Genomic DNA, 21,296 nt, shown 5'->3' with positions numbered 1-21,296 from the left:
TTCTTGGGAGTGCTCTGTTCCTTTGTGGAAAGACTCTCCCGGGTTATAATCCTCAGATTTAAGCTCAGAATAAACTCACCCAAATTTTCACTTATAGATTGGTTATGGATTATTTTCGTCAACAATACCTAGACTGCAAGGGACACACTTGCAACAAAATGGTAGAGAAAAATTGAAAAGAAACAGAAAAGAAGATATATCAGGTAAATATAAACCAAAGAAAGTTAGAGTAGCAATATTAACATCTAACAAAATATAACAAGGTAAAAACCATCATACTGTCAAAGAGGGATATAATACATGGTAAAATGGTAAAAACATATGCATCTAACAATAGCCTGAAAATATACAAAGCAGCAATGGATGGAACTGCAGGAAGAAACAGCTCAACAATTGTAGTTGGAGATTTTAAGGAAGCCACCTCCTCAGGAAGAGATAGTTTAAAAAGAAAGCAAAGATATAGATGATTTGATTGACTCAGTTAATAATCTTAAGAGTGAAGGTGTGTTAAGAGATGGAGGCACTTGGTTGTCCGTTTCCCAGAGGTGAAAGACAGGGTGGAATCCTCTATGAATGAGAACTACATGATGGAATATGGATTGGTTTTTAAAACCTAGCGTTAAGTGAAAGATAAAGTGAGAAGGAGAATGAGATTTATTAGCACAGGACAATGTACATTAGTTAAAGACATAGGCACATGAAAACACGCATGCTTTACGAGAATGCAAGGATACACATCAAACACATTAGAGCAGATGCCCGTAGTGGGGTAGGGGAAGGGTGGGGACAGGAATTGAGCCCAGGGATAAAGAAGGACAATAAATAAATAAAACAGGAGAAGGGACTTGTGGGCTGATGGTGACAAACTCTGAATGGAGGTGGATGATAAACTCAGCTCTGTACCTTCCAGATACAAACCTGATTGCAGTCTTTCCTATCAGCAGAAAGGTTTGTGTGTATGCTATGTTACTCTGGCTGTCATGTGGCCTGTGGACAGCAGTTCTCCCCGGAAAATTGCAAGCGACTGGGGGCCCGAAGACAGCTCCAGAGAATGGCACCGCCCATTCCCAGCATCAGGCTCCGGGTCAGCTGCCCTCCCAGCCCAGGGAAAGTCCCCTCCAAACTGGCATCTCTCTGTCTTGGGGGAGCCACACGTACTGAGCTGGACCCTCCAGAAACTGGTTCCAGTTCAACTCGAGCTTCTGGATTTCATAAGCAATAGGCTAAATCCCAAGAACAATGTTCTCTAGGCCAGATTCCAATGTGGGCAAGACTTTTCTTTGTGGTCCCTTCTCTCCCCTCACCTCCTATTCCCACAGGAATGTCTGGGTTGGGAGCAGGTCCAGCCCCAGGATGGGCCACAGGAAATCTCAGAGAGAAGTAGTCCCAAATGATAACCTTCAGAGCATCAAGAAGAAGAGTTTTGGTGCAACCACTATGGAAAATAGTATGGAGATTCCTCAAAAAATTAAGAATAGATCTACCATATGATCCAGCTATTCCACTGCTGGGTATTTTTCCAAAGAACTTGAAAACACGAATGCATAAAGACACATGCACCCATATGTTCATCACAGCATTATTCACAATAGCCAAGACTTGGAAGCAACCTAGGTGCCCATCAAGGGATGAATGGATAAGGAAAATGTGGTTGAGGTTGGCCTGGTGGCACAGCGGTTAAGTTCGCACGTTCCTCTTCTCAGCGGCCTGGGGTTCGTGGTTCGGTTCCGGGGTGCGGACATAGCACCGCTTGGCCAAAGCCATGCTGTGGTAGGCGTCCCACATATAAAAGTAGAGGAAGATGGGCACGGATGTTAGCTCAGGGCCAGTGTTCCTAAGCAAAAAGAGGAGGATTGGTGGTAGTTAGCTCAGGGCTAAACTTCCTCAAAAGCAAAAAGAGGATGTGGTATATATACACAATGGAATACACTCAGCCATATGAAATGATGAAATCCGGCCATTTGTAACAACATGGATGGACCTTGAGGGTTATGATAAGTGAAATAAGTCAGAAGGAAAAAGTCAAATACTGAATGATCTCGCTCCTAAGTAGAAGATAAAAATGACAAACAAACACATAGAAACAGATTGGACTGGTGGTTACCAGAGAGGAAGAGGGGAGGGAGGAGGGCAAAAAGGGTGATCAGGCACATGTGTGTGGTGATGGATGGCAATCAGTCTTTGGGTAGTGAACATGATGTAATCTACACAGAAATCCTAGTATACAACAATGCACACCTGAAATTCATATAATCTTATAAACTGATGTTACTACAATAAAAATATAAATAAATTTTAAAAATAAATAAAAGGAGTTCTTTAAAAATGTAAAGTTGTCTAAGGACTTAAATAGACATTTCTCCAGAGAAGCTATCCAAATGGCCAGTAAGCTTATGAAAAGATGCTCAACATCACTGATCATCAGGGAAATGCAAATCAAAACCACAATGAGATAGATACCAGTTCACACCCATTATGATAGTTATTACAAAAAGGAAAAAGAACGTAAGTGTTGGTGAGGATATGGACAATTTGGAACTCTTCTGCACTGCTGGTGGGAATGTATTTTTGTTTTCTGTTTTTGTTTTTTTTTGAGGAAGATTAGCCCTCAGCTAACTACTGCCAGTCCTCCTCTTTTTGCTGAGGAAGCCTGGCTCTGAGCTAACATCCGTGCCCATCTTCCTCTACTTTATATGTGGGGCGCCTACCACAGCATGGCTGCCAAGCGGTGCCATGTCCGCACCTGGGATCTGAACCAGCGACCCCGGGCCGCCGAGAAGCGGAACGTGCGAACTTAACCGCTGCGCCACCAGACTGGCCCCATGCTGGTGGGAATGTAAAATGGTGTGATCATTGTGGAAAAAAGTATGGAGGTTCCTGAAAAAATTAAACATGGAATTACCATATGAACCAGCAATTCCATTTCTGGGTATATGCACAAAGGAATTGGAAGCAGGATCTCAAAGAGATATTCATACATTCATGTTTATAGCAGCATTATTCACAATAGCTGAAACATGGAAACAACCCAAGTGTCCTCTGACAGATGAATGGATGGGAAAATGTGGTATGCACATACCACGAAATATTATTCAGCCTTAAAATGGAAGCAAATTCTGCAATATACGACAGTACGAGTGAACCTTGAAGACACTATGCCAAGTAAATATGCCAAGAAATAAGTCTGTCACAAAAGGTCAAATATTGTATGATCCCACTTATATGAGGTACCTAGAGGAGTCACATTCACAGAGACAGGAAGTAAAATGGTGGTTGCCAGGGGCTGGGGGGAGGTGAAACGAGGAGTTCATGTTTACTGAGTACAGAGTTTCTGGGGAAGTTCAGGAGATGGAGGGTGGCGAGGGCTCCAGAACAATGTGAATGTACTTATTGCCACAGAACTGTACACTTAAAAATGGTTAAAATGGGGGCGGGCCCTGTGGCCAAGTGGTTAAGTTTGCGAGCTCCTCTTCGGTGGCCCAGGATTTCGCCGGTTCGGATCCTGGGCACGGACATGGCACCTCTCATCAGGCCATGCTGAGGCGGTGTCCCACATAGCACAACCAGAGGCACTCACAACTAGAATATGCCACCATGTACTGGGGGCTTTGGGGAGAAGGAGCAGGAGGAGAAGAAGAAGAGATGTGTTTCAATGCAACCTCTACTCAACCCTTAGGGCTGCTTCTTGACCTCAGAAGAAACCTGAGGTTGAAGTGGGAGGAAGAGGCCCGGCTTTTAAAAAGTTCTTCAGCTGCTGATGGAAATGGAAATGGGAAGAATAGAGTAAGGGCTTCAACAGTTTGGAGTCCTAAGACACCTCTGGGTGAGGACATTTCCTGTCATCCTCTGCTGAGCAGGAGCCCGCTCCTCTGTCTTTTTGCCAGAAGAAAGGTCTGGAAATAGCTGTATGTGCTTACACTCATGTACACACATCTGTCACATACAATGGTTACACACACATGCACTCACACAGGGCTGGTGTCTGTTACTGAAAGAAAGAAGTTAAAACATCCCCTGAGCCTTAGTAACTGAGGCAGGTGGCCTTTGTCAGCCTGCACGTCCCTCCTCCCTAGCCATACCCACTCGCTGCTGTGGGGCAAGACCCCTCAGCCAGGAGGGCTGATGGCAGAGTGGATCTGCAGGCAGACTCGGCTCTTGGTACCCTCTGCAAGAGGAGGAAGGGACTTTCAGCCAGTGAGCTGAACAGCTTTGCTGCGGAATGCCTGCCTCTCAAAGCTCAGCTCAGTCCCAAGCCTGCCTTAACATCCGCAGGGCCAGCAATTCTGTTATCAGAGATGAGTCTGTGCCCTGACAAACGCTGACCCATGCCTTCTGCTGTGGGTCAGGGGGCCTGCCTGACCAGGGCCTTGAGATGATTATGGAGATCTGGAGCCCAGGAGATAAGGGCAATTGCACATGGACTTTGGTTGGGGTGTCCTGGAGGCTGAGTGCAACCAGCTCAGCCAGCGCTGAGGCAGCCATTCACTTCCCATTGCGGCCCCGTGCAGACCTGCCACCACTATGCTCGGGGGCTGGCTGTGCCTGTGTTCAAATCCTGGCAAGTCCCTCGATCCTCATAGCCTCACTTGCCTGTCCATAGACTGGGGGAAATACTAATATTTCCCCTATGGGGGTTTGGGAGGGAGAAGATGAAGTAGCAGCGAATGTTGGTGATTCGATATGAAATGCAACATCCTTGGAAAATGCCACTGCCCATTTGCTCCCTTTCCAGCTCACCATGGGTGAAGCCGGGTTCGAGGAACCAGCAACTGATACCCTAGGATGGCTGGAGTTGAGAAAGAGACAAAGATTTGGAGCAGAGAAAGGAAGGAGGGTGATGGAATTGGGGCTGGGAGTGAGCCCACCCCGGTGGCACTAAGTCTGGTGCACAGAGTCCTGCATTGAGAGCAGCTGCTTCTCTCTCCCAGGTGTGCCGAAGCCGTGGGGCCAGAGAGAAGTCCTCTGAGCCAGTCTTCCTGCAGGTCAGACCCGTCTGTACTTGTTCCTTTGCCTCTTCACTGAGGGGAGGCGAGTGGAGGGTCAGGGCACATCGTGGGCTAGGGGGGTGCAGCCCAGATGGTCCCATCTCTCTGTGTCAGCATCTCACCCAAACATCATCCGTCTCCGTAGGTTAGCATCAGCAGGGGTGAGGCAGGGAGACTGTGAGGTGTTCTATGCCCAACCCTGACCAAAGGAACAAGAGCAAATTGCTAGGGGCTGAACTGCGTCCCCCAAATTCGTACGTTCAAGTCCTAACCGCCCCCCCCCCCAACCAGTGCCTCAGAATGGGACCTGGTTTGGACACAGGGTTGCTGCAGACGGAATTAGTTAAGATGAGGTCACTGGGGTGGGCCCTGATCCAGTATGACTGGTGTCCTTAAAAAAGGGGAGATTGGTCACAGAGACACGCACGCGTGGAAAAGGCCATGTGAAGATACGGCGGAGACTGGGTTGATCTACAAGCTCAGCAACCAGCTCTGCCGACTTCCAGCCTCCAGCACTGGGGGACACAGTTCTGCTGTTTAAGCCCCCAGGCTGTGGCACTTTGTTACGACATCCTAGCGAATGCATATGTTGGGAAGGGTCAGCCTCGGGACCGGATAGACACTGGCCAGCCCTGACGCCAACAGTAACCCTTTCTCCCTCAGCGACACAGTCTGGGAGTTGCCAGGGAGGACCAGGCCACTCAGCACTCCTGGAACTCCCCCAGGAGCAGTCCAACTTTCAGAATGCAAAACTAACATCTTATCTCATTCATTCATTCACGCATTCACTCATTCGGCTAACACCTTATTGGGTCCCAGCTATGTTCCAGGCAACTCAGTGGGCAGAGGGCAGGCTCAGTCTCTGCCTTTAGAGAGCTGGTGGGGGAGGCAGGCCCTTCCCAGATGGAGACCCTTCATTGAGTGGGACACAAAAGAGCCTGGTGAGAGCATGGCAAGGGGACCTCAGGTCTGTTGCTCCATGTCGGCCTTCCCCATGCAGCTGCCCGCTTTGGGGCATGAGGATCTGGGTTCCCAGGACAGACTGCCACTGATGGAGGGCACCCCACCCTTCCCAGAGGGAGACAACACACTATATCCGAGGAATGTGGGGTGACTGGCTGTCAAAGGTCAACTTCTGTTGGGGCTGGTGACGCTGCAGAACACAACCGGCACCAGTGTTTTGCAATGTGTAGTGCAATCATTTTTCACCAGCAGCCCTCTCAAAGAGACCTGGTGGAGCAAGACAATGGAGATAATAGGGCTGAGCCACTGCTTACAGCTCTGTAAACCCAGGCTCCCCAAGTCCTAGGGACGAGAGCTCTGCAGATATCGTGGGGCGGAACCCCAGGCTGCCTGGTTGGTGCTGGCACCAGCTGCTCTGCGCAGACTTGGGCTGTGAGCAGGGGTGCGGCCTTGGACTCCTCCAGCTGGGCTTGCTCCCTGAGCACGGGGCGTTCTGAGGGCTTAGAGCAGGGAGCCTGCAGGGCAGCGCAGACCCGGGCGGGCTCGGCCTCCTCGGTGGAATCAGTCTGCGGACCAGTGGGCAGCTGGTAGATGTCAGCGTTCACCCTGCTCGCCTCTTACTCCAAAAGACATTCAAAAAAGGCACGTTATCCATAAGGTACTAGACAAGGGTCCAATTTGTCTGTATGACCTTATTATGGGGTGGCTCTGGGGTCAAACTGCCTGGGTTATTAGCTGAGTGACCTTGGCAAGTTACTTATCATTTTCAAACCTCCGGTTCTTCGTCTGTAAAATGTGGCTATAATATTAATATCTACTTCTAGGGTTGTTTTGAGAGGTAAATGACATCATTTACAGATAGTGTCTAGTACCTTGCCCAGCACAGTAAGCACACCCTTTACATGTTAGACAGTCGTACGATTATTGGGACTAAGATGTGGGCTTTGGCCATCTGGATTGGAATTCAGCTCCATCACTTACTGACTGTGTGATCTCAGGCAAGTTGCTTCTCCTCTCTGTTGTGGACGCCGTGGTCCGCTGCGGGGAGAGCCCTCTTCAGGACTGAGGCTCTCATTACCGTCCTGCTGGGAGGTTGGTGGTTGATGGGTCCCAGCTGGAATTCTCTCTGGGATTTGCTTTCAGCTGAAGAGAGCCACCCGGCTCAAGGTCACACATGCCCTCCCCCCACCCCCAAACGTATCTGCCAGTAGGTTAAGGTAGGGGTATAAAGGCCAGGCCCTCGTGCCTCAGGCGGGATATCCCTGAAGGGACAGCAGAGTTCCCTGTGCGATCAATTGAGGTCTCCCTTGCTACCAAATTGCATTTCAGCTCCTCTCTCTCCCCCATGATTCCTTCCCCCCCTTGCAGGCACTGTTCCTGAGAGCACTTCCCATAAGTTTGCACACGAATCTCTGTCTCAGAGGGTGTTTTCTGCTGGACCCAACCTATGATGGTCATGCCAGGAAAGGTCCTAGGAACAGACTCCAAAACAGGATTTGGTGCCGGATCACCCGAAGGCCAGCTGGCAATGAGGACTCAGGCACACAGTTGTGGCCCAATTGTTAAAACTTTCCCAGGTGGTGAACTGGGTTGGGATACTGGCGGAAGGGAATGCACTGGTGGATGTGCACTGCGTACTGTGTCCTGTTACCCCAGAGCTGGGAACCAGACTGAGTTTGAGCCTACAGCTAAGTCCCCATCAGCAGAAAGTCCTGTCCCCTGTGGGCCTTGGTTTCCTGAAAGATGGGTGGGATGAACCAACTGGATGGGCGGATTCACTGAGGTCCCTTCTAGCTCTAGCATCCTACATGAGCCCGTGAACTAGTGACTGGGTTTGAGTGGGATGGGAGCACCCTGGAGCCAAGAGTGTGAATAAGGGAGGGGTGAGGAGTGGAGGGGCCTGAAGGGGATTTTCGGTGTCCCCACCTGCCTGAAGCAGCCTGTTTGATCCTGGGCTCAGGCCCCCTTCCCTTCCTCTCCCCAGCGCTCCCTGGCCACTGGGTTCTGATGCTAGACACCTGTAGCTGACCTCACTGAGCTTGGATTTTTGTCCCTTCCTTTAGGAAGACCTTGGCCTCATAGGTTTCCCTTGCTTCTTCTCATGTCTACCCACAGCCTGGCAGGAAGTCATGGGCTCAGGATCACAGGCAGTTGCAGAAGTTGGAGTGGACAGAACCACAGGCACTGGCTTCTGGTCTGTGGGGCCTTGAGTTTGAGCTCCTGGATTGGCCTGGGCTGGCGAGGGCCTCACTCCATCCCTTCCAGAAGACCATGTGGGCACTTGATCTACCTCTTATTCACACCCCCCAACCAGCACATGGGGCAGACACTCTGGAAAGAAATGGCGGCTCTGAAGGGTTAAGTGGCTTCTCGAAGGTCCCACAGCTCATGGTAGAGCCACATCCACATCCAGGACTGAGCAGCTCCAAGCATGGTTCCTTCCGCAGCCCTGCTCAGCCTCCTCGTGGAGGCCACTCAATTTCTTGGCAAGAGACAAGAGGACGTGAGACATCAGGACTGTGGTCAGGACAGTGGAAGGTTTTATTTTACTTTTTGTTTGCTTTTTTATTTATTCATTCCAAAATGAAAATGATGAGTTATTTAGAATTCTTTAAGATTCAAAATATAGAGTTTAAAGAACAAAGTAAAAATTACCCTTAAATTCCACCAACTGGAGATAGTTACTGTTAACAGTTTGGCGAACAGATTTCCAGACAGCTCTGTGTGCGTGTGCGTGTGTGTACGTGTGTGATTTTATGATATAATAGGATCATATACTGTTTCATAACCTGCTCTTTTTACTCAACAATATGGCATGGAAATCTTTCCCCATGAGTAAATATAGCTCTAGACTGCATTTAATGGCTGCAGACTGTCCATTATTCCACTGCAGATGAAAACACATCATCTTTCATTTATCCAACCCAATTCTGCTGGGCATTTAGATCGTCTCCAGGATTTGACTATCACAAAAACTCGAGGGGGAACATTATTACACCTCTGTCTTGGCCACCTGTCCACCTCCTGTCTCAGGGCACGTTTTAGCAGGCTGATCTTAAAGCAAACTTCCCACAGCAGTGGCGCTTACCCTGCTGCCTCATTCCAGTTGCAGATTCTTGTTTTCCAGGGGCTCTTCCTGAGAGGCCAGTGGTCTCCATCCTGAGTACTGCCATGGCGGGTCGGCAGAGACACACGCTCAGGGATGCAGCAGTTCTGGGTGAGGGGTGGGGACGAGCCCTTGCCCCCCTCGAGCTGTGAAATTTCTAAGTTCAAATCCAAAGAGACGACTCAGCCCCATGAATCAGTCTTGCCGGGGGCTGGTGGGGCTTGTGGATGGCCTGCAGCTGGGCGAGGGGCTTGGCTTTGCCTTCCGGGAGGCCAGCGGGCCAGGCAAAGGCTAAAGAAACTCGGGCCAAAGCCTGCTGGTGGGCCAGAGGGAATCCCTGCGGGGATGGAAGCCTGGGCTTGGAGCTTCATGGACTCACTCATTTATTCATTCTTTATTCAGAAGCCGGGCTCTGTGCTCGGGCTGGGTATGTGGAACCACAGAAGTTACAGGCTCACGGCTGGTACGGGGGAACCTACCAACAGTCAGATAACCAGAGGGTGACAGACAATTCTCACGCCCTTGGGGGAGGGGAAGGCAGGGGACTTGGGTGTTGTCGGGGGTAGTCACTCATTATCAGACTTTAGTCTATATCCTAGCCAGGCAAGGCCTATTTTTTATAAAACAAAGTGAGGGTAACTTTCATCTGCCTCTTCCCCCAGCACAGCTGTGGCTTTTTGCCAAGGGAAGAGACCTAGGTGAACCTGACTCTTTCACCATTTTCAAAGGCAAGGTTTCCTCTCTTCCCCTGTGGGGCGTTCCGAAGTCACAGGTTGGTTTACTGGGGGACAGTGATTCCATCAAGAGCTGGGCCTGGGGTTGGAGGAGGCCTTCCAAGCGTGGTGGGAAGGGAAGGAGGGAGCGGACAGGGGAGTTCCAGAGTCTTAGTGGTGGGATCTGGCCAGTGACCTTCTTTACTGAGGCTCCCAGGTCGTCTCCATGGAGGTGAGTGTTTCTGAGCTGACTCCCACCAGCCTGATCTCGAAATCAGCTGTCACAGTCACCAGTTAGTGCCTCCACCCAGGAGGTGGCTTTTGAAAAGCGCTTTTGGTGCATTCTTCCTCCTGCTGAGATAGCAGTGCCCCAGCCTTGCTCCTCCTCAGAGAGCTCACAGAACCGCAGGTGCCTTAAGGACTCCGTCCCAGGACAGGGCTGGGGCCCGGCTCGGGTGGAGGACTGTGTGGTTTTGGGCAGCCTGTATCCATTTCCCAATCTTTAATCATAGTACCCTGATTTTCCCTTCTTCCCCAGTCTCAAACCTTGTACTTCTAGGGCGGATGGCTCTGCATGCCCAGAACCAGGGGTCTAACATGTGATCCAGGCCTAATCCAGTCCACACATCACAGAGGGTGACTCGTGACCCAGCTGACACCAATCAGAAGCGTCTCAGGCCTCTCTCCTGAGGTGGCGCCAGGCTCTGTCCTTCCCAGGAGCAGTGAGACCTCTAACTGGCCATTCGCCTCACTACTTGGGCTGTGGTCCGGGACACAGGTTGCAGAGCTACCCGAGGATTCTTCCAGGGACAAATGTGAACCCCTTTTGGGATGTTCAAAGGTTTATGACAAAGGGACTGAAGACAAATGGATTGCTGACATCTCTAATTGTGTGCTTCAGGATCTCCCTTCGGTTCAACACTGTTAAGACTCCAACCCCAGGACGTCACACATGCCCAAGGTGACTTCCTGCCCCATTACTGAAACCCCTGCTTATTCCCAGCCCTGGAACTTTTGGTTGGGACCAGCTTGGTTCTTGATTCGGAGCCACAGAAGGAGATCTGCTGGTTCGTCCCCACAGATGAAGAAACGGGCTCAGAGAGGAGCCATGACTTTCCCTGAGTCACACAGCCTGTTACAAAGCCAGGATGAGTCCTAAGGGCCCATCTCGTGCTCTTTCCACTGTTACCACTTGAATCAGTTAGGAATCCTTTCAGCCGAAACAATAGAAAACCAGGTTAGCTGTCAGGGCATCAGACTATAACAGTCCAGGCCTGGGCACAGCGGAAGCTCAACCCCGGTGCTTCCATCTTTTGCTCTGCTCTGCTCACCAGGTCCTTTCCCGTGTGTTCGTTGCCTCACGTAGCAAGATGGCTGCTCCTCTTTCCCGCTGTCACCTCTGCTTTCTGGGCATCTGAAGGGTGCAGGGCTGTGCCAGCCCAGCGTGTTCCTTCTAAAACGCCTTCCAAAAATCTATACCCCATGACTTGCATGTAGGTGTCATTGGCCAGGACTGGGTTGCCTGGTGCCCCATAGTGACTGTTTTTAGCTGGGCACAATGCCATCCTGAACCAAAGTGGGGTCTGCTTGAGGGGCAGAAAGGGAGAAGGATATTGGACGGCCACAGGCAGAGTCTGGTTTGGGATTTTGGCTAAGAATGCCCTGCCCAGCAAGCCGTCAGGCCCTTCTCTTTGTCCCCCACTGTCCCAAAGGTTGGCTACAGTAGACAATATAAAGTGGATTTGCTGCCAAGTTGGAGCTTTCTGGAGACATCAGAAGCTAGGAGGAGGAAGAGGGGTATTCTGACTGCACAATGTCCTCATGCTAATCTTTGAGCTCTCTCCTTCCTGAAAACCCTACTCTGAAATGAGCAGTGGGGCGTGTAGGGGCACAGGACTAGAGGGAGGAGATGGCCATGTGCCGGGCAGGAGCCGCCCCAGACCCTCAGCTGCCTTGCTGAGACACCTGGGCTGGTGCTTCAGCATCGTCCTGCACATCCCACCTCTCCCCATGGAGAGCACGGAGGCTGTGGTCACAGGCCTGCCCCTTCTTCCAGGCTGTGCCCAGCTTTCCCCATGAGAGACCTCCTAACCACTCACCCTTCCCACCTGAGCCCTTGGCCCCGCTGGGGCAGGCACCTGTCATGTTCTCATGGAGTGGGAGCTCCCACTGTCTTTAACAGTGGTCTTCAAAGTGAGCGGCCTGATCAGCAGCATCAGTATCACTTGGGAATTTGCCAGAAATGCAAATTCTCAGGCCGCTCCCCCCCACCCCCCAACCCCAGCCCTGTGGAATCGGTAATCTGGGAGTGGGGCCCAGCCCTGTGTGTTTTAACCAGCCCTCCAGGTGATTCTGGTGCATGCTCAAGTTGGAGAACTACTGATGTATGATGACTCGCAGGCTGTGAAAGAGCTTCTGGGCTGTGAGTGCCAACCCAAAGGCAGCTGGGAAAGGCAGCAACAACAGAAGAGCTGGCCGCTCTGCGCTCAGCACCGACCAGCAATAACCCCACGAAGACTGAGATTTCTGAGTCTAAGAATAACTGTTGGAGCTAAAAACCACTGAGGACCATCCAAGTTTCCACTTCATAGCTTTGGGACTGAGACTGGAATGGGAAAAAGTATTTGCCCGAGGTGAATAGCAAAAGTGAAACTAGAATTCAAGTTTCCTGAATCCCAGGTGAGGGATCTAGTTTTTTTACCAAATTAAGATACCTTTTAAAAAAATTGTAGCATTTATATCTATCGCATGAATCTTTTATAAGAATGTGGTTCTAAGGAATCTATCCTCATGTAAAGAAAGCCCTGGGGAAGAGTCTGAAGCTGGGGATGATGCCTGGTCTGGGATGTGCTGTGCAGGCCAGGACGACCTGCATGTCCTTTTTGGGGTGTCACTCACCTCTCTCTGTCCCTGCTTCCATCACACCAGCTTAGTGGCCTCTCCAAATGAGACCAAGGGCAGGGGTAGTGGGCCTTAAACTTACTTCTTTGTGCTTTCCAGAGGCCTGAGAAGAACACTGTCATAGCTGGACAGCTGTGCACACAGCTGGCTCAACATAACCATTTGTGGGGCCCAGGACAAGAGTACCAATGGAAGCCCACCTACCATGTGGCCGCAAATTTAAATTACAAATCAAGCTCAAAAACTTAAATAAAATGTGTCCTGTCCTCCTGCTTTGACAAATAAGCCTTTATGAAGACTTGGCAGACTGGAAAACGAGGTGCAGAGAGAACAGGTTCCCACTTCATAGCACCCCCTTCTCCTCCCATCCAGGCTCATCCCATACTTTGAGGGACCCTGAAGGCTGTTCATCAAGCTCCTCCTGCACCTCCTGCAAACAGCCACCTCCGACCACACTTGGGAAGCAGGACCTGAAGAGGGCTGTCCAACCCTGAAAGCCGGCTCAGGACTGTTTAGGATAAGAATTCCAGGATCCTGGGTATCTGGAACATGTTCTAAAAGAGTGGCTGTGGGCTCTGGGTGAACACATCCCTTTTCCCCAGGACTCTTCTGGCTGTGGGTGGGGTGTGGGCAGAGGAGGGCTCCAGTAGAGGCCTCTGAGGGCTTGCTTCTCAAAATGTGGTCCCCGGACCAGCAGCACGGGCACCCCCTGGGAGCTGGTTAGAACAGCAGATGCTCAGCCTCGCTCCAGACCCACCGAATCGGAATCGGCGTTCTGACAAGATCTCCAGAGGATTCATGTGCCACATTGAGGTTTGAAAAGCACTGTTCTAAACCCAACACAGGACGAGGGTCCCTCTTGCCCAGGTCTAGGGGTACTAACAGTAGGTATCAATTAATACTTGCTCAACGAATGCCAAATATCATCTAAAACAAATGTCACCTAAACTAGTTTGGGGGGCTGCTTGGCTCACAGACTGGCTGCGTGGTTGATGTGATTGACGGCCTGTGTGCAGTGGCGAGACCAGCTCTGTGAGATGGCCGCAGTGAGGGAGGGAGGGTGGCCTGGGGGCAGAGTGAAGGGCAGGTGCCCTGGGAGACGGGAGCATGGAGAACTTCCACTCCCGAGCGAGAGCAGGACTCTGACCTGGAGCAGCGCAGTCCATCACACTTCAGTACCGCCAGACAGCGCCCGCTGTGAGAGCTGTCTGAGATCTGACCCTCCCCTTACTTCCTCTGTTGAGTTAGCAGCCAACTTGCCAAAAAAAACATGTGGGGGTGGCTTATTTTGGAGACACAGGGCAGGGGTCAGTGGAGAAGTTTGCATCCTCCTCTGTACCCGGTCCTCAGAGGAATGGACACCCAAGAGGCCAAAGGGATGGAGGCAGCTGGGATGTGATGGCATGGCCGACGCCCTGCAGGGGCCAGACAACCAGTCCAGGTTGGAAAGGGGAGTTGGGGGCCTCACTGGCTGGAGGCCCAGACTGTCCCTGACTCTTGCTCTCAGGGAACAGGGCTCTGAGTGGACTCTGCCATCTGGGTGGGCGGGGGAATGGCCTGGGGCATGGAGGCCTCTGACCACCTGAGAAGAAAAAACCAATCAGCTGCAGAAAGTTTCTCTCAGAATCCAAGCCTCAGAAGACGCAGGGTTGTTTAGCTTTATTTAAAAACAAACCGACATCTTTTATTAGCACTAAGACAGCGGTGGCCCCCTGCTGTCACTTGACAATCAAATGTCACACAGCATTCACGCAGGTCACACCTTCAGTAGGCTCACAATGCAGGTGTCACACCTTGGGCAGCACACTGGCTCAGGGTCACCCAGAAATACACTTCTCACTGCACAAATCTCCCTTAAAAAAGAAAATCAAACAATCATCAGGTCAGAGAAAGAATCATTTCTGGTAGCAGAGGCCGGCTCCTTCTGGCCCCTCACAGTGGGCTGGGGGCTTGCCCCGGCATGGTCACCAGGACTCTTCAGGACAGTGTGACTGCAGCCAGCATGCTGCCAGGGGCCTCCTTCGCTGCTGAGAGATGGAAGGGATTCGTCCCAACGCCCACAGGTGGGGGCGAAGCACCGAGCACCGGCCTGTCATCAGTGTCCCCGAGGCCCCCGCAGACTGAGATGCAAATAGCTCCAGGCCCACGCGGCTCCCAGGCTGCTGCCGAGGGTGGCTTGCTCCCATTTCTTCCCTTTCTTTTTTACTTTTTTTCAGGGAGCAAAATTTAGAGGAAGAGCTGGCAGTTCTGGAAACTTTTTCTGGCTCCTCAGACAACCCTGGCAATAATGGGGGAGAGAGAAGACCTTCTCCAGGCACTTTCCGCTGACCTGCAGCCATGGGAGGGAGGGACCCTTCCTCTGGAGCGAGTGGCCTGAGGGCCCAGTCAGTGCAGGGAGCTCCCTCAGTCCCTAAGCCAGGCCTGTGGCTCCTCTGACGCAGAGAACGGCATCGCGCCCTTCCCAGCTCTTCAGAGGGCCTCCTGCTGCCTCAGAGGCCCGGGCCACCTCCTACTCCAGGGCCTGGAGCTCCTGGGAAATCCGGAGGCTGAGCCCTTCAGTCTGGAGGCAGTTGCTGCTGCTGCATGTCGAGGTGGAGCTGAGGCAGTGGGCCTCACCCTGGGGTAGGAGAAGGGGGGGATCTGAGATGGAGCCCAAGAGGAGGGAACTCACGAGTGGGGGCTCTTGCTGATGGGGCTCAACCCCAGGACAGAGCCTGGCACGGCCGAACCCCCCACGAGGCAGGGCACACAGAGAATGTCTAGTTCTGTGGCCTCCTTACAGCAGACAGGGGTTCAGGCAGGATTTTAGACCCCCAACCCTGCATCAAGCCCCCAACCTAGTAAAAATTCTTGCTGAGCAGTGTTTCCTTTGTCTGAGGCCCCCTTGAGGGTTTCATGTGTATGGTCCAGCCCTGGGTTCCCTGCCATCCCCAGCCCAGCATAATCAGGTCTCCAAGGGTCTGGGCCATGCCAAGCCACAGGAGACAAGGACAAAGGGCTATGTGTCCAGCAGCTTCGCCTCCTTGGAGGCCTCCTTGGAGGGCCTGGTTGTAGCTTCGTCTGATGACGCCTTGGTGGCAGAGACAGTGTCCTGGGGAGGGAGGCTGGAACGTGGAGCCTAGAGGACAGACGGAGCGGGGGCCAATGGGAGGTGCTGGGTGCAGTGTCTATTCTTCAGAGGGGGAAGTGGGAACCAGCCAGGGAGGGGCCGGCAGGCCCTGTCATCTCACCAGGCACCCCTGGGTGGCTTGGCAGGGCGAACTCCAGCAGAGAGGTCCGTGTGGGAAGCCCGGGCTCAGCCTGTTTCCTTGGTAACGGTCTTTTCCAAAGTCAAGCCTGGTGAGGATCCATGTGGTGGGAGCCTGCAGATTTGCAGGGAAGCGGGCCGTGCCAGCCTGTGGGTGGGGCGCGACTGGGAGGCTGGCCAGCACACAGCCTCAGGTAACAGAGGGACAGGTGGTGCCTGGGAGGCAGAGGCTGGGTTCCAGCAGGAGAGACCTGCTCGCATCCAACTGGAGACTTTTCTTTAACATTCGTCTTTATTCCACTTTGAAGCAATCACGGCAGCTTCAGGGTTGGAAGGCAGCTCCAAGGAGCTCTGTGGTTTCTCACAGCTCCTCTCCCATCACATATTCCCCTCTGAGCAGTGATAACCGGATTTACCATTTACCGAGGAGAACGGCCTTATTTATAGGGCTTTCTGAACAGGTTTCCATTCCAAGGGAGGGCGAGGCTTGCCCAGAGCGGCTTCAGAGGGAGGGCCGGAGGAGGCCGGTGCTGAGGGACAGCAGGAGCAGCAGCAGGAGCAGGGAGACCCCCGAGGCAGGGACCGCTGAGGGATTAAACACAGGTAGTTAAGGCTCCAAACACCACAGCACCGAGGGAGAGCCGAGAGCCGGATGGTGGCCGCTGGCACTCAGTGCAGGACCTGATGGAGTGCATTTTTGCCTCCCTAACTCACTCTCGGCTCCCTCTTTCTACCCTTTTACAATTTGTCTTTCCCCTGGTTTCTTTACATATTCATTCCTTTCAAAATTACACTACATGTATATTCATGTAGTTGCCTCAATCCTCTCTGGGCGATTACTTGCGGCATTTATATGCATTATTCAGGTCTGTCTGGCTCACACAGCCAGTGTTTCCGCTATAATTGTCTGCAGCCTTCCCACTCAGACCCTCCCGGGACGCTTCACCTTGATGGCTTGTAACGACCCAGAGCGCCCGCCCTTCAGTTCACTCCAGGTTTTTGGGTGAAAGGCTCAGAATGATGCCCGGGGAATGTGCCCGCTCTTCCTCTGGGGGTGTGGACCCGCCTGTCCAGGGCTTTCTCACGTGCCCTACCTGCATTTGAGCACTGCTGAGAGAGCATCCCTTCCAGAGCCGCCACGTAGTCCTGGCCCAGCCAGTCGAGGTACGTGGTCTTCTCCCCGACAGGCACCGCCCGGATCGTGGCATCCTTGAAAAGCAGGTCTTGGCCGTGGTAGTTGGAGGAGTCGAACATTTTGAACCCATTCTTATTGTGGTCATCTCCAAACAGGTCCTGAAAGCACCACAGCGGACCTGCTTTTCATCCCGGCTCACAAATGGTCGCCAGGTGCCGCTTGCTATTAATTGCTTTACATATGGTGGACTGAAGAGCGAGAATTTCAGGGTGCCAAGACTCTGATTTGAAATCGTAAGCTTGACAACTCATGGACCTCGGTCATCAAGGGGGATTTGGGGTAAGATATGACGATAGCCACCATCGTAAGAAAGTCACTCAGAAACCTCACACCAAACCAGTTCTTGGATATAGAACGGAAGCGTGAGATTTACAGGAAGACAGACCCAGAAAGGAGAGAGGATGCGGATGAGAGCACTGCGTGCTTTGCTAGGCCTGCTCAGCATTTCTCAAGCTTTGCTACAATGCTTACTCTCTCTGTCTTATGGGTGTCCTTTCCCACAAACCAAAATGGTTGCAAAGAGAGGGCCTTTCGTTGTGTCACCCGTCCTAACATTGTGTCAGCGGTCCTAAGAAAGCAATAGGTGAGTTGAATATCCGTCACCAGCCCACCCTCCTAGCGCCCTAGAGATCCTGGCAGGAGCCACTCTCTTCCCTGCTGGGAATCCTCAGACCGAGTGTGTTTGGCCACAGCCCTGAAAGATCCAGTAAAAAGAGCAGAAGTGGTACAAGAAATTATAAATACAGACACAAATAAAGGACATGAGGGGAACGTGGACAAATGCCTGTGTCAGGCTTTAAATACTGATCCAGAGGAAGAGAAGGAGTAAAGTGGCTATCAGTCCTTCTGGGGGGACTCACAATCCTCACGAGGATCTGATGAAAGCTATCAGCCTTCTCTCCAGAAAAGGACACATCCACACAGGGTTCTTCCCTCATGTCACCTCTGAAGGTTTAGGAACTTCCCAGAGAAGCCCAGGAACCCAGAGTAAACAACTCCTGAGTCGGAGGGACTCCATGGGGAAGCTGAAAGCATAGGGCATACCAAAGTTTAGGAACCGGCCTTGAGAGCTGACTGGCTCTGCAACTCTGTGGTGCTTACAGGTGGAGGGGGGCAATTTCAGCCTAAATCAGTAGGGCTGTGGGAGGCAGGGGAGAGGATTAGGAACCAGGGGCTCTCTTGTCAGACAGACTGGGTTCAAATTCTAGACGTCTTTTGAAAACATGGCCAACAGGATTTGCTGATAGATTGGATATAGCGCACGAGAGGAAGACAGGAGTCAGAGATGACTCCTGAGGAAATAGAAAGGCTGAAGTTGCTATTCACAGAAGTAGGGAAGACTGAGGGAAGAAGAGGAGTCCAGCTTTGGCTTCATTCAGTTTGAGATGCCTGTCAGAAATTCCAGGTGAGAGGCCCACCCTGTGGCCTCGAGGTTAAGTTCAGTGCACTCTGCTTCGGCAACCTGGGTTTAGTTCCTGGGTGCAGACCTACACCATTCATCAGCAGCCCTGCTGTGGTGGCGACCCACATACAAAATAGAGGAAGACTGGTACAATGTTATCTCAGGGCGAATCTTCCTCAGCAAAAAGAGGAAGATTGACAACAGATGTTAGCTCAGGGCCAATCTTCCTCAGGAAAAAAAAAAAGACATACCAGTCAATATGTAAAGTGGCCAGTTGTTAGAGATGCAAGTTGGAGACTAAAGCGTGGGATGGAAGCAGGGCTGAAGATGTAAATTGAGTAGCCATTAGTGCATAGGTGGTAGTTAATGACACAGGACTAGATGAGACCAGTGGAGTGTAGGTGCAGACTGACAAGAGGGGTTAGGATGGAACCCTGGGGTAACCCAGCGGTAACCCTGTAACTCTAGCCGTTACAGACTGGGGAAATGAGGAGGAACCAGCAAAGGAGGCTGGAAGGAGTGGCCAGAGAGGTAGGAGAGCCAGGCAGGTGTGGGCCCAAAGAGGACAGTGTTTCCAGGAGGAGAGAGCTGAGGCCAGGGCTGCTGAGAGGTCAGGTAGATGCGGACTGAGAAACAGCCACTGCAGTTAGCAACAAGGGTCACTGTGACCTTGACCAGGCAAGTTTCAGAGCCCTGGTGGGGGCCAGTCTAGAGTAGTCACCAACCTTAAGAGAGACCAGAAGGAGAGGAATTGGTGACTCCAGAGTAGAGATGACTGTTTGAAGGAGTTTTGCTATAAATGAGAGTGGGATTATGGCTACCAGACGGTGCGATACTAAGAAAGGGTTCATTTGTTTTTAAAAGATGATAGAGAGAATAGCAGGTTTGTAGGCTGGCGAGAATGGTCCAGCTGGGAAGGGAAAGTTAACAATGCAGGACACAGAGGGGATAGTGGTTGGAGGGATGTCCTTACTAAGGGAAAATCACAGAATTTTCCCCCAGGCTTCCTCAGAGTCTCCTGAGGTCTGCTCCAGGTAGACTGAGGCATCTCTGGGTGGGGGGGCTTGGCTCACCTCTGTCGCCTGCCCCCCAGTGATGCAGCCCTGCCCTGGCTCACCTGGGCCTTGTCCAGTAGTCCGTACACGGTGAAAATGTTGGTGTCTGGCCGGACCATGACGGCATGGGATGGCATCTGTGCCAGGTTGCAGGCGGCAAACTGGGACACCTCGGCCCGGGCCCCGTTGGGACACAGCAGCTCATAGTCCTCAGACCTGAGCTCAGCAGCCCAGGGCTCAGAATTGTGGCCTGAGAGGACAGAGCAGAGGGAGAGGAAGGGAGGAATAGAGGCTGCTCTCCTGGATCCCCGAATTCTTGACTGGGGAGAGGTGGTGAGATCTGGCCAGCTCCCCAGCCCCTCCATTTTCCAATGCTCTGCTCTATTACCAGGGAGAGAACCCAGCCGGGCTAATAACGCTGGCAGAAGCTCCCATTAGCAGGGAACAGGGGGCACCTACTATGTGCTCAGTCCTCACGGAAGTAACCCACGGATCAACCCCATTTTACAGGTGAAGAAACTGAGGCTCTTAATCACCCCCAGGCAGAGAACACCATCTGTGTGTTACAGGTCTTGGGCCTGGGGGTGGGACGGGCTCCTGAAGGTGGTGGTTGACCTCCTCTCCTAACGGGTGAAGTTCTCAAACTGGAGGGGGTATAACAGCACGTGTTGATTTGTAAGAAGCAGTTTCAAAGGCCCCTGCTTGCAAAGAATCTCCTTTGGTAGGTTTGAGTGGGGCCCAGGAATCTGCATTTTAAACCAGCAACCCAGTGGTTCTGAAGCAGGTAGTTGGTCCAAGGGCTTCCTGAGAAACACGGCCCTTGGGAGCCGCATTATTTTTCTGTCTTCATGTATTCACTTAGTATCCACTCTCTTCCCACTTCCAGCAGGAACTCCAGGGGGACCCAGGAGTAGAGATAAAAATAAAGGGAAATGAGTGGCTGTGGGAGGTGCATGTCTCGCTGCAGATGAATCTCAGAAGGGCCTCCTGGGCCTTGCCCTCTTCCCCAGCCCCACTGCAGGACCACCAAGGGCATGGGGCTGGGACCAGGCAGGGCTCCTGGGCTCCTGCGGGAGAACACAGCTCCCTCCTTCTGGGGGATGATCCTGAGTGTTGGTGGGAGGTTGGCAGGGGAGATGGGTTGTGGTATCAGGCCTGGAACCCTTCCCAGCTCTGTTGGCGTAACGGGTCTACAGCCTCGGTGACCTTCACAGGCAGGGTGAGGTCTGAACTCTGAAACACCAACTGATGTTTTACCCCTGCCTGTCATGCTCTCCCTTTGTCAATCCCCTCCTCTGCTTTGGGCCACACACTCTAATAGGCCTTTCCGCAGAGTTTCTGGGAAGAGACGTGTTAGCACAGAGGAGAGAAGATGGAGCCTCCTGCGTTTGGGGTGTCAGAGCCCGGGTGTAGGCCGGGGATACAGAAAGTACCAGCTATAGGTGCTGGAGGAAGACAGCCTGCAGTCTTTGAAACGGACGGATTCCCTGGCCAGGGAGAGCAGGAGGGGGATGGAATGGACGCCCACTAAAGGGCCCTGGGCCCTGCTGGGACCCCAGGTGAGGGCTTAGGGGGTCCTGGAGCACAGAGTTGCTAGGCTCTTTTTCCCAGGTGGAGCCCGGGATGGTGACTCCAGAGAAGAACTGCCCGTGTGATGTGGACAGGGATGTGCCCTGCCTCCCCCGGCTTAGGGGCTGTGCAGTGATTTCCCTGCACACGGTGACCTGTC

The 21,296-nt window shown here is 52.2% G+C and overlaps 1 protein-coding gene across 2 annotated transcripts in view; it reads right to left on the bottom strand.

Annotated features, from left to right (window-relative positions):
• Positions 1 to 14,312: 14,312 nt before the first annotated feature.
• MELTF (melanotransferrin) overlaps positions 14,313 to 21,296 on the bottom strand; it is a 28,216-nt gene continuing 21,232 nt past the window's right edge. For both annotated transcript variants that reach the window (XM_008541907.2, XM_070582581.1), the window contains exons 14-16: positions 19,630 to 19,817; positions 17,010 to 17,208; positions 14,313 to 16,500 (exon numbers count right to left, since the gene is read on the bottom strand). In XM_008541907.2, coding sequence (XP_008540129.2) covers positions 16,418 to 16,500; positions 17,010 to 17,208; positions 19,630 to 19,817 — 470 coding nt within the window. In that variant the 3' untranslated portion in view covers positions 14,313 to 16,417. The remainder of the gene's footprint in view (positions 16,501 to 17,009; positions 17,209 to 19,629; positions 19,818 to 21,296) is intronic.

The sequence above is a fragment of the Equus przewalskii genome, chromosome 18 (genome assembly GCF_037783145.1).
Source record: "Equus przewalskii isolate Varuska chromosome 18, EquPr2, whole genome shotgun sequence".
Taxonomy (NCBI): Eukaryota; Metazoa; Chordata; class Mammalia; order Perissodactyla; family Equidae; genus Equus; species Equus przewalskii.
Note: the sequence above shows the minus strand (reverse complement) of the source record. Positions and strands in the feature narration are given on the sequence as shown.